The sequence below is a fragment of the Ornithorhynchus anatinus genome, chromosome 1 (genome assembly GCF_004115215.2).
Source record: "Ornithorhynchus anatinus isolate Pmale09 chromosome 1, mOrnAna1.pri.v4, whole genome shotgun sequence".
NCBI classification, from domain to species: Eukaryota; Metazoa; Chordata; class Mammalia; order Monotremata; family Ornithorhynchidae; genus Ornithorhynchus; species Ornithorhynchus anatinus.
In genome coordinates this window covers 172,902,033-172,915,080 of record NC_041728.1, presented here as the reverse complement: position 1 = coordinate 172,915,080, position 13,048 = coordinate 172,902,033, and the positions used below count along the sequence as shown (strand labels likewise).

Genomic DNA, 13,048 nt, shown 5'->3' with positions numbered 1-13,048 from the left:
AATTGTACTTTCCAAGTGCTTAGTACAGTGCACTGCAAACAGCAAGCGCTCAGTAAATACGATTGAATGAGTGAACATATTTTACACTTGAGCCTGTGCTTGGAACCATAGCTCAATGTACTTTTAATAATAATAACTGGGTTCCTCAAGGGTCACTTCTTGGTCCTCTTCTGTTCTCCATCTACACTCACTCCCTCGGTGAACTCATTTACTCCCACGGCTTCAACTATCATCTCTATGCAGACGACACACAGATCTACATCTCCTCCCTTCTCTCCCGCTCCCTCCAGGCTCGTATCTCCTCCTGCTTCCAGGATGTCTCCACTTGGATGTCTGCCCGCCAACTAAAACTCAACATGTCCAAAATTGAGCTCCTTATCTTCCCTCCCAAGCCCTGTCCTCTTCCTGACTTCCCTATCACTGTGGACGGTATGACCATCCTTCCCGTCTCTCAAGTCCGCAACCTCGGTGTCATCCTTGACTCGGCTCTCTCATTCACCGCACACATCCAATCCGTCATCATTGCCTGCTGGTCTCACCTTTACAGTATCGCCAAGATCTGCCCTTTCCTCTCCACCCAAACAGCTATCTTACTGGTACAGGCTCTCATTATATCCCGGCTGGATTACTGTGTCAGCCTTCTCCCTGATCTCCCTTCCTCCTATCTCTCCCCGCTCCAGTCTATTCTTCATTCTGCTGCCCGGCTCATCTTCCTGCAGAAACGCTCTGGGCATGTCACTCCCCTTCTTAAAAACCTCCAGTGGTTGCCTATCAACCTCCGCACAAAACAAAAACTTCTCACTCTAGGGTTCAAGGCTCTCCATCATCTTGCCCCCTCCTACCTCTCCTCCCTTCTCTCTTTCTCCCGCCCACCCCACACGCTCCGCTCCTGTGCCGCCCACCTCCTCACCGTCCCCTGTTCTTACCTATCCCGCCGTCGACCCCTGGGCCATGTCTTCCCTCTGTCCTGGAACGCCCTCCCTCCTCACCTCCGCCAAACTAACTCTCTTCCCCTCTTCAAAGCCCTACTGAGAGCTCACTTCCTCCAAGAGGCCTTCCCAGACTGAGCTTCCCCTTTTCCCTCTGCTCCCTCTGATTCCTCTCTGCCCCCCCTTCACCTCTCCTCAGCTAAGCCCCCTTTCCCCCCTCTCCCTCTGCTCCTCCACCTCTCCCTTCCCCTCCCCTCAGCACTGTGCTCATTTGTATATATTTTTATTACCCTATTTATTTTGTTAATGAGGTGTACGTCCCCTTGATTCTCTTTATTGCGATTAAGTTGTCTTGTTTTTATCCGTCTGTCTCCCCGATTAGACTGTAAGCCCGTCAGTGGGCAGGTATTGTCTCTATCTGTTGCCGAATTGTACATTCCAAGCGCTTAGTACAGTGTTCTGCACATAGTAAGCACTCAATAAATACTATTGAATGAATGAATAGTAATGATGATGGTATTTGTTAAGCACTTACTATATGCCAAGCACTGTTCTGTTTCCGCTTTTCCCAGTCCCTTTTCCTCCCACCCTCCCCCAGTTTTGCTGATACCCCAGAAGAGAAGGATGTGCAGAATTGGGGGGTGGGGGGGAGGTCCTGTGTGTGTGTGTGTGTGTATATGTGCATGTGTGCACACGCTCTGTCACTCCTGCTCCTCCCCCCGCACCTTTCTCCTCTCTCATTTCCCTTTTTAAAAAAGTGCCCATCAGTTCACCACTTAACTTGGGTTTGACAAATGGGGGTAGAAGGCTAGAACTGCCATCTGAGGTTTGGGAAGTGTATGTCTTTTCTGTGCTTTATGCCATTCATTCATCCATGCCAACCCTCAGTCTGTTGCCATGGATTAATTGAAAGATGATTGAACCGTGCTGGGAACAAAATTATAAACCTAAGAAAGATCATTTTATTGGTCTGGAATGAGTCACCTCCTCCCCCTACATAAGAAACTGAGAAGAAAAGAAATGTCGTCATCATCATCATCCTCAATGGTATTTATTGAGCTTTCTCTGAGCAGATGACTTGCCTATTCCAGAGCTGAATTTGGTCTCTGATAGTGGCTTGTGGGTGCCTGAAGGAAGCAGCATGGCTTAATGGAAAGAGCACGGGCTTGGAAGTCAGAGGTCATGTGTTCTAATTCCAGTTCTGACACTTATCAGCTGTGTGACTTTGGGCAAGTCACTTAACTTCTCTGTGCCTCAGTTACCTCATCTGTAAAATGGGGATTAAGACTGTGAGCCCCACGTGGGGCAACCTGATTACCTTGTATCAACCCCGGAGCTTAGAACAGTGTTTTGCACATAGTAAGCACTTAACAAATACCATAATTATTATACTGATTCTGATAATAAGTATGGTATTTGTTAAGGGCTTACTCTGTGCTAAACACTGTTCTAAGCACTGGGGTAGATACAAGATAATCAGGGCAAACACAGACCCTGTCCCCCAAGGGGCTCACAGGTCTTAATCCTCGTTTTACAGATGAGGTAACTGAGGCCCTGAGAAGTGAAGTGACTTGCTCAGGGTCACACAGCAGACAAGTGAGGGAGCCAGGATTAGAACCCATGACTTTCTGACTCCCAGCCCCATGCTTTATCCACTAGGCCAAAGGACAGATCATTTAGCATCCCAAACTTTGCTTCTCCCCACCCCCACCTGTCCTTCTGGTAGTCCATTACCAATAATAAATCCAGAATTTAGTCAACTACTCTCAAATTTACTGATATTTGGATATGGCATAATTTGCATCTCCCACGAGTAGGTATTGATTTGATAACCTAGTGAGTACCCAGTGCTCTACTAAGCAATGGGAAAGGATGGCAGAGATAAAAGTTGTGATTCCATCCTGCAGGAAGTTTACAACCTAACTGTGGGGAAAGGACATTTCTCTGACTTGGGGCTGAACCCGGGGCCTGTTGGAGAAGCATCAAATCCTAACCACTTCCTGGATAGATACTTGTCAAATACTTCCTCGCCCATGCATGCGTGTGTGTGTGTGTGTGTGTGTTTATTTTAAGCCCACCATCCTGAGATTTTATTACCTGGTCCCTCACTTTGGTGTCATAGGTTTGTTGAACAGCAATTCTGCCCACACCTTTCATGATTTCAGAGACTTTGATCGTGTCTCTGTCAGCCCTCGCCTTAAGCGCTTACTATATGCCAGGCACTGTATTAAGCTTTGGGATTTGTTGAGCACATGGAGCTAAGGGCTTAGGGGAGTTCAATAAGCAGAGTTAGCTGATAATAATAATAATAATTGTGGTATTAAGTGCTTACTATGTGCCGAGCCCTGTTGTAAGCATTGAGATTGATCCACGAGAATCAGGTTGGACACAGTCCCTGTCCTATTTGGAGCTCCCAGTCTTGATTCCCAGTGCTTGTCACAGAGTAAGCACCTAACAAATATTATTTGTTATTATTATCATTATCTCCATTTTACAGGTGAGATAACTGAGGCATAGAGGAAGTGAAATGACTTGCCCAAGATCACACAGGAGACATAGCAGAGACAGGCTTGGCCTGCTGCTTCTGCCCCCTCGCTGACCTCCTTGCCTCCTCGCTCTCTTCTGACTCCCAGGCCCAGGCTCTTTCCACTAGGCCAGCAGTGATCCCTTACAGTCTAGAGGGGGGGACAGGCATTAATCTGAATATATGAGCAATTCATAATGAATAATTTAAAGATATGAACAGAAATGCTGTGGAGATGAGCAGATGCCCAAAGGTCACAGATCCAAGTACTCAGATGCCACAGGGGAGTGGGAGCCAGGAAAAAGACGGCTTAATGTTAATTAATATTAAGCCGGTTAGCTAGAACCCAGGTCCCTCTTAACTTTTGGCCTCCAGTCCTAGTCAGGACTCAGAGAGTTTCACTCAATCTGTCATATTTACTCAGTGCTTACTGTGTGCAGAGCACTGCACTAAACACTTGGGAGAGGACGATGTAAAAATGGAGCAAACACATTCCCTGCCCACAACAAGCTTACAGTCTGGAAGGGGAGACACACATTAATATAACTACATTACAGATACGTACATAAAATTACAGATATGTACTCACTTTGGGCAGGGAATGTGTCTATTTATAGTTGTATTGTACTCTCCCAAGTGCTTAGTACTGTCCTCTGCACACAGTAAGTGTTCAATAAATATGATCCAATGAATATGTAATTACCAGGTACAATAGAACAGAGTTGGTAGATACATTCCCTGTCCACAAGTCTAGAGGGAGATACAGACCCTAATAGAAATGAGTAAATCACAGATATGTATATTATTGCTCACAATTTCTGACCATGAAATTGACTGTCAAGAGGACCCTCTCTGCATCGGAGGCAAAATTGGTACTGAGGGAGTAAAGTGAGGGAGGAGGAGGCCACTTGGCTTGAGGGGGCATATCTGCTCCACCCCACAGTCCGTAACCAGTCAGTCATTCATATTTATTGAGTGCTTAACTGTGTGCAAAACACTGTAATAAGTGCCGTACTGAGAGTTCACCTCCTCCAGGAGGCCATCCCAGACTGAGCCCTCCCTTTTCTTCTGCTCCACCCCCCCATCACCCCTACTCCCTCCCTCTGTTCTACCCCTTCCCCGCCTCACAGCACTTGTGTATATTTGAATATATTATTTCTCTATTTTATTAATGAGGTGTATATACCTATGATTCTATTTATCTATTTTGATACTATTGATGCCTGTCTACTTGTTTTGTTTTTGTTGCCTGTCTCCCCCTTCTAAACTGTGAGCCCTTTGTGGGGTAAGGATGGTCTCTGTCTGTTGCCCAATTGTACTTTCCAAGCACTTAGTACAGTGCTCTGCACAAGCGCGCAATAAATGCAATTGAATGAATGAACAGTATAACAGATAACATTTCCTGCCCACAATGAGTTTACTGTCTCTAGGAGGAGCTTTTAAACTCAACAATAACACACCAAAACATGTAATGCTTTATCAAATAATGTAACACTTGTTATTTATAAAGCACTTAGGGGCTTTGTTATAATTGAAGCTATTTTATTACTTTTATTTTTAATCACTGTCTTTTCTTCACTTAGTCGCAGCTCTGCATTGACCCAAGAAGGAAGCCGGTTACGACCATCTTCAGTCGGGCATTTAGTTGACCATGTAGTCCATCCCTCCCCAAGTGACGTTTTTGCCAATCACAGATCTCCATCATCCACCCAGGCTAATAGCATCATCCTGGAATCATCACCGTAAGCTCCTAATGTATTTCATGGACTTTCTGTATCTTTAGATGCTCGATGCCGTTGTTTAAGAATTTATCATTTGTCCTAGCTAGAAAAGTGGGCTTTAATGGAGAGAATTACGCCCAGAAAAATCAGTCAGAGGCTGTTTATACAAAATTTATTCCATGAGGCGATTTGAATTATTTGTTCATTTGGGATGCAGAGAATTGAACTTCCCTTTTGGGAGGCCCCTTCAGGCAGGAATATGATTTTTTAATGATTTTAGAGCTTCCCTATCTGGAGAAATATGCATTACTTGTGCGAAGTGAAACACCTAGGTCTCATCCACAAACGCTTCCCACCCAGGAAGCTGGAATTCACTTATGCCTTGCTCACATGTGGTGAGGCGGCTAGCACCCCCCACCAACGCTTCCCACTCTGGAGGAATCCATTTACGCGTTACCCACCCATGGCAAAAGTGCCCTAGCTTCCAGCCCCACGAGCATTCAGCAGGACACTCAGTGCAGGCTAGAGCGGGCATCCCACACTCTGGGCGGAGGTGACCCACAGCGGGCTGCTGCCAGTCTCCATCAGCTACCCAGAAGGTCAGAGGCCACGGGTATTTAATACCTGTGCTCTTAGGCCATTCCAGCTTCCGGCCTCAGTTTATCAAATCTCCGCCCTCCCCCCTCCTCCATCCCTAATTTGATTGGCACAGGAGTGAGGGACACTTTCTGTATTCCCGGCTTGGCCTGTCAATCTAGTGGTTTTGGTTGCGGGGCTGGCATCCCACCCGCACTTCTGAGTTCCGCCTTGCTGGCGTGGGCAGTCGCCAGGTAGCATTTGAGATAACATTTGACTTGAGTTGGTGGAGACCCCTGGTTCATGATGGAGACCCTTGGGACAAGTGGCAAGAGAGATGAGATTGAGGCGGAGTGAGCCAGCTGGCACTAGAGGAGCAGAGTGTGTGAGCTGGACTGTTGAAGATCAGTAGGGTAAGGTAATAATAATAAATAATAATGATGGCATTTGTTAAGCACTTGCTCTTTGCAAAGCACTTACCTAATCACTGGGAGGATACAAGGTGATCAGATTGTCCCACATGGGGCTCACAGTCTTAATGTCCATTTTGCAGTTGAGGGAACTGAGGCACAGAGAAATTAAGTGACTTGCCCAAAGTCATTCATTCATTCAATAGTATTTATTGAGCACTTACTATGTGCAGAGCACTGTACTAAGCGCTTGGAATGTACAAATCGGCAACAGATAGAGACAGTCCCTGCCCACTGACGGAATTACAGACTAATAGGGGGAGACAGACAGACAAAAACAATGGCAACTAAATAGAATCAAGGGGATGTACATCTCATTAACAAAATAAATAGAGTAATAAATAATATATAAAATTGAGCGGATGAGCACAGTGCTGAGGGAAGGGGAAGGAGGGGGGAGAAGCAGAGGGAAAGGGGGGGAAAAGGGGCTTAGTTGAGGGGAGGTGAAGCTGGGGGTAGAGGGCAGCAGAGGGAGCAGAGGGAAAAGGGGAAGCTCAGTCTGGGAAGGCCTCTTGGAGGAGGTGAGCTCTAAGTAGGGCTTTGAAGAGGGAAGAGAATTAGTTTGGCGGAGGTGAGGAGGGAGGGCATTCCAGGACCGCGGGAGGACATGGCCCAGGGGTCGACAGCCGGATAGGTGAGAACGGGGGACAGTGAGGAGGTGGGCGGCAGAAGAGTGGAGCGTGGGGGGTGGGGAGTAGAAAGAGAGAAAGGAAGAGAGGTAGGAGGGGGAAAGGTGATGGAGAGCTGTGAAGCCTAGAGTGAGAAGTCACACAGCTGACAAGCAGCGGAGCTGGGATTTGAACCCATGACCTCTGACTCCCCAGCCATGCTGCTGCTCAGCGCGGGGGTGAGCTGATTGGGTGCTTTAAAGCCAACAGTAAGGAGTTTCGGTTTGATGCAGTGATGGATGTAAGCTCATGGTGAACAGGGAATGTATCTGTTGTTGTGTCGTACTCTCCCGAGTGCTCAGTACAGGGGGCGCAGTAAGGGCTCAGTAAATACGACTGATGGATTGATTGGATGGGCCACCACTGGAGGTTCTTGAGTGGGGAGGGGTGGACTGAAGGATTTCTTTTTCTTTTTTTGTTTTTAAGAAAAGTGATGTGGGCAGCAGAGTGCGGTCTGGACCGGAACGGGGAGAGACAGGAGGCAGGGAGGTCAGCGAGGAGGCTGATGCAATAGTCAAGGTGGGATAGCGTGGCTCAGTGGAAAGAGCACCGGCTTTGGAGTCAGGGCTCATGAGTTCGAATCCCAGCTCTGCCACTTGTCGGCTGTGTGACTGTGGGCAAGTCACTTAACTTCTCGGTGCCTCAGTTCCCTCATCTGTAAAATGGGGATTAAGACTGTGAGCCCCACGTGGGACAACCTGATTCCCCTATGTCTACCCCAGCGCTTAGAACGGTGCTCGGCACATAGTAAGCGCTTAACAAATACCAACATTATTAGGGAAGCAGCGTGGCTCAGTGGAAAGAGCACCGGCTTTGGAGTCAGGGCTCATGAGTTCGAATCCCAGCTCTGCCACTTGTCAGCTGTGTGACTGTGGGCAAGTCACTTAACTTCTCTGTGCCTCAGTGACCTCATCTATAAAATGGGGATTAAGACTGTGAGCCCCACATGGGACAACCTGATTCCCCTGTGTCTACCCCAGCGCTTAGAACAGTGCTCTGCACATAGTAAGCACTTAACAAATACCAACATTATTATTATTATTATTAAGTGCTTGGAGCAGCATAATAGCAGTTTGGATAGAGGGGAAAGGGCCAATTTTAGTGATGTCGTGAGGGTAGAACTGACAGGATTTGGAGAGAGATGGAATATATGGGTCGTTTGAGAGAGATGAGTCGAGGATAGGCTTGTGAGATAGGGAGGAGGGTAGTGGTATTGTCCACAGTGGAGGGAAAGATGGGGAAAGACAAAGAGTTCTGTTTTGCAAGTGTTTAGTTTGAGGTGTTGACGGGGCATTCAGGAAGAGATGTTGAAGGCAGAAGGAAAGGCGAGACAGCAGAGAAGTCAGGTCTGAAGATGGAGATTTGCGAATCATCTGTGGAGAGATGGTAGTCTAAGCCATGGAAGCGAATGACTTACCCTGGGGAGTAGGTGTAGATGGAGAACAGAAGGGAACCCAGAACTGAACCTTGAAGGAACTGAACCTTGAAGGACCCTCGTCAGAAGGCAGGAGGCAGAGGGGGAGCCCTCGAAAGAGACTGAGAAGGAGCAGCCAGAGAGATAGGAGGAGAACCAGGCAGGACAGTGTCAGTAAAGCCGAGGCTGAATAAAGTTTCAAGGAGAAGAGGATGGTCCGCAGTGTCGAAAACAGCTGAGCAGTCGAGGAGGACTAAGATGGAGTAGAGGCCGTCGGAACTGGTGAGAAGAAAGTCATTGGCTACCTTAGCGAGGCTGTTTCCATGGAGTGAAATCAAGGGTAATGAAAGATGACTACTACAAGATTTGAGTTTCTGGGTTTGGTTCTTTGATTTGTTGCATGTGCAATTTTGAAAAAAAAATATAGCATCAATATATATGTAAATTCCTCCCATTTCCCTGTTTTGGAGCAAAAAAAAAAGATAAGCAAGATTAATGTCAGTGTACGTATCAGGAGAAGGTGCTGAAATACTGTTTAACAATAAATACAAAATAATGGAGAAAAGCATATTCTCCTTCTTCAAAACTTACATCTGAGTCTCAACTATAAAACAGTTCCCAATCCTGAGGCAGGCAGTACTGTTAAAATAAAAATCTTGCACCTATATAGTTCCATCTTTTATGGACTCTTTATGTAAGTATAACTATGTATCCACAAAATATCATAGGGGGAGTAGGTGGGTAGAGAGTAATAATTGATTAGGAAATTGATGTAGAAAGTGGAGCTTAAGGAATGTGTGACATAGCCAAGATCACCTAACACGTCTCCTTATAGGTAATGTTCCTTTCCGTTAGATTCTCTTGTCTGTGTGCTTAGGTTTGTTTTTATTTGGCAAGTTTAGGGTCAACTTTACAATTCAGGACCCACCTGTGTTCCCAATAAAGGAGTTGTCAGGTAAAAGTTCAGCCATCTGATTTAAAGAAACTATGTCAAAAATAAAGAATCTTAGAGCGCAGCATGCAATGAGCAGCAGAGAGCAGCAGCTATGTAATTATTGCCGTTCCTTTCATTTCACTCGAGCAACTCGGTAGTAAGTTGGACATTTTCTCCTTGTAATTTCCTGAGGTAATTAAAATGCAGTCTGAATTAATATAGAAACACAGGGCAGATGTTTGTTTTAATACACTCATGCTACACACGTTAACACACTCCTCTTCTCAGTACATTGAGAGGAAGACCAGCTATTGCTAACAACATCCACAAAACTAGTGGGTGAGGAGGTGGGGAGCGGGGGAAAGAGAGGAAAACTAGTCCATTTTTTTAAATTCCATTTTGATGCAAATTGCTGAAGGCAGTAGCCCCAAGAACTGCTTTGCCTGCAAAATAGGCCGCTTTCACCGCTATCTGCTAACTATTCAGAAGGAAATTCAAAGCTGACTGAGCAAATATAAAGCAGGGAAGTTTTTACCCACGGTGCTATTGTCAATTCTCACAATTCATTATGTTAATATATTGTAGCATGTTGCACTTTTGCCCTTCAGGGACTCTCAAAAGTAGTGTTTTCAGTGTGTGTGATGCACTTATGTATTTTCTAGACAACTTAAAAGAGTAAGGTCATTAACCTATTTACAGAGGTAAACTTAACCATTAGAAGCAAGGCTAATGTTGAACAGCTTTAAATGCTTTAGCACCTTTTTTCAGTGACTACAGTTGAGGGATGATATGCAAAAGTTGTGTTCAATCTTTAATGGGCATTTAAACGTTATCCTGTGCAGCTTTAGGGTTCTGTACCTTCTTATCCATTAATACTTTATGAAATTGTTAATCTTGGATCTGTCCCACGTAGTTAAAATGAATAATATATTCGTAGCTATGAAAGGGAGGTATTGCACTAGAATTTGTTTAATTTTGAGTCGGGATTATTTTAGGCTCCTCAGCTTTGAGCTATCTTACAATACTAAAAGTATAAAAAAGTCAACTTTTTCTAACTAAGCCAATGCATTCATTTTCTAGAATTTTATCACTTTTTCTCCTTTCATTTCCATGTTCAGGGTCATTTTCTGTGCATTGCAGAAGATGTGTTAACTCAGAAACCTAAAAATGTAGATTTTCCTATGGTTTTATGGTGTGGGGATGAAGATAATATTTATTTGGCTAGAGTGGCACTTTCTGGGAGGCGTACAGTGAGTGGCCAATGTTCTGTGAGAAACTTCCATATGGAGAGAGAAATTTTGGTACACTGCCATCTTTCATCTTTAAATTTCTCCATGGAAATTCTGTGCCCAGACGCACTCCATCATCATCATCTGAGTATTGAGGTTCTGCTGAGTGCAGAACATTGTGGTAGGCTTCTGGGAATCTGCAGAGCTGATCTTCTAGGAACTTTATGCTACCACCACCGCTCATGGGAGAAAGAGAAGGCAGCCACAGCTAATATAATAATTATGGTATTTGTTAAGCGCTGCCTATGTGTCAGGCACTCGACTGAGCACTGGGGTTAGGACACAGTCCCTATCCCACAAGGGGGCTCACAATCTCAGTCCCCATTTTACAGATGAGGTAAGTGAGCACAGAGAAGTGAAGTGACTTGCCTGAGGTCACACAGCAGACAAGCAGGAGAGCTGGGATTAATAAAACAATAATAATAATGATGATGATATTTGTTAAGCGCTTACTCTGTGCAAAGCACTGTTCTAAGCGCTGGGGGATACAAGGTGATCAGATTGTCCCTCTTGGGGCTCACAGTCTTAATCCCCATTTTACATTTGCGGTAACTGAGGCACAGAGAAGTTAAATGACTTGCTCAAAGTCACACAGCTGACAAATGGCAGAGCCGGGTTTAAAATCCATTACCTGTGCCAAGCTCAGGCTCTTTCCACTGAGCCACGCTGAATCCAGGACCTTCTGATTCAGAGACCCATGCTCTATCCACTATGCCATGCTGCTTCTTGTGCTAATGTGCACACAATTCATTCATTCAATCATATTTATTGAGTGATGGAATGGAAACAGCACACAATGGAAACAGCCACGTGGCCTAGGGTGTGGAGCATGGGCCTGGGAATCAGAAGGACCTGAGTTCTAAGACCGGCTCTGTCACTTGTCTGCTGCGTGACCTTGGGCAACTCATCTGTGATTTTATTTATCTATTTTGATGGTATTGATGCCTGCTTGTTTTGCCGTCTGTCTCCCCCTTTTAGACGGTGAGCCCATTGTTGGGCAGGGATTGTCTCTTTCTGTAGCTGAATTATACATTCCAATCGCTTAGCACACAATAAGCGCTCAATAAATATGATTGAATGAATGAATTTAACTTCCCTGTTCCTCAGTGACCTCAACTGTAGAATGGGGATTAAGACTCTGAGTCCCATGTGGGACTTGATTACTTTGTTTCTACCCTAGCACTTAGAACAGTGTTTGGCACATTGTAAAATATTAACAAATACCTTAAGAGAGAAGCAGCCTAGCCTAGAGAGGATAGATTAGGGGTCTGGGAGTCAGACAACCTGGGTTTGATCCTGGCTCTGCCATGTGTCAGCTGTGTGACTTTGGGCAAGTCACTTAACTTCTATGTGCCTCAGTTACCTCATCTGTAAAATGGGGATTAAGACTGTGAACCCCAAGTAGGACAACCTGATAACCTTGTATCAGGTAAGTGCTTGGCGCATAGTAAGTGCTTAACAAATTCCATCATCATCATCATCAAATACCATAAAAAAAGGAAAACACAGATAGAATTGATAGTGTCATAAGCAAATAAAAATAAATAAATAAACAAGATAGGTCAGGGCAGTCAGGAGTTAGTGGGGTAACATGATTTAGTCATGTGGGGTGGTGGTAGGTGACTTCAAATGTTAGGAGGGATATAGTAATAATTGTAAGAATAATAGTAGTGTGGTGGGGTTGAGAAGGAAGACCCCAGCCACGAATTGGAGAAAGGAAAGAGCTGAGAGTGAGATACAGTTAGGAGGAGGTCAGAACGGGAGAAGCAAAGAGGGCTAGCAGATTGGAAGCAGAAGAGCAAAAAATTAAGGAGGAGACAGTTAATGGAAAGCTGTGAGGCCAGTGGTCTGAGATTTCTTGTTTGGGGAATGAATTGTGTTGCCATTGGAGGCAAAATTGGAGGCAGTGGAAAAGCAGCGTGGCTCAGTGGAAAGAGCACAGGCTTGGGAGTCAGAGGTCATGGGTATGAATCCCGGCTCTGCCACTTGTCAGCTGTGTGACTATGGGCAAGTCACTTAACTTCTCTGTGCCTCAGTTCCCTCATCTGTAAAATGGGGATTAAGACTGTGAGCCTCATGTGGGACAACCTGATTACCCCGTATCTACCCCAGCATTTAGAACAGTGCTCTGCACATAGTAAGCGTTTAACAAATATCAACATTATTATTATTATATTTGAAAATGTGCCTGCACCTTTGTGGTGAACTCAAAGATGGCAACACCCTCACTCCCGAACCCTCCTAATGCCCCCAGAAACAAAAAAAAATCATCCAGATCAAAAGAGGGGTCAAGTTGTGGCGTGAACATTGTATCAGTGTGTTATAAAAATTGAGCCACTATTGAATTTGACGTGATGTTTGATCTAAGGATTTTCAGTGTCAGTGTGAATTGATTGGCAGAGGCTCTCAATTTCAGACAGCTTTCCAAACTGATAATTTCCTGAAAGAAAAATTTGTGTTGATTGATTGTGTCTCTGTATATTGACTTTTTTTAGCTGCCTTCAAGACTATAGTGTCAAGAAG

The 13,048-nt window shown here is 45.0% G+C and overlaps 1 protein-coding gene across 5 annotated transcripts in view; it reads left to right on the top strand.

Annotated features, from left to right (window-relative positions):
* The window catches only part of PTPN4 (protein tyrosine phosphatase non-receptor type 4), a 278,626-nt gene that overhangs the window by 232,132 nt on the left and 33,446 nt on the right, over positions 1 to 13,048 (top strand). For all 5 annotated transcript variants that reach the window (XM_029061248.1, XM_029061260.2, XM_029061256.2 and 2 more), the window contains one exon: positions 5,037 to 5,195. In XM_029061248.1, the coding sequence (XP_028917081.1) occupies positions 5,037 to 5,195 (159 nt within the window). The remainder of the gene's footprint in view (positions 1 to 5,036; positions 5,196 to 13,048) is intronic.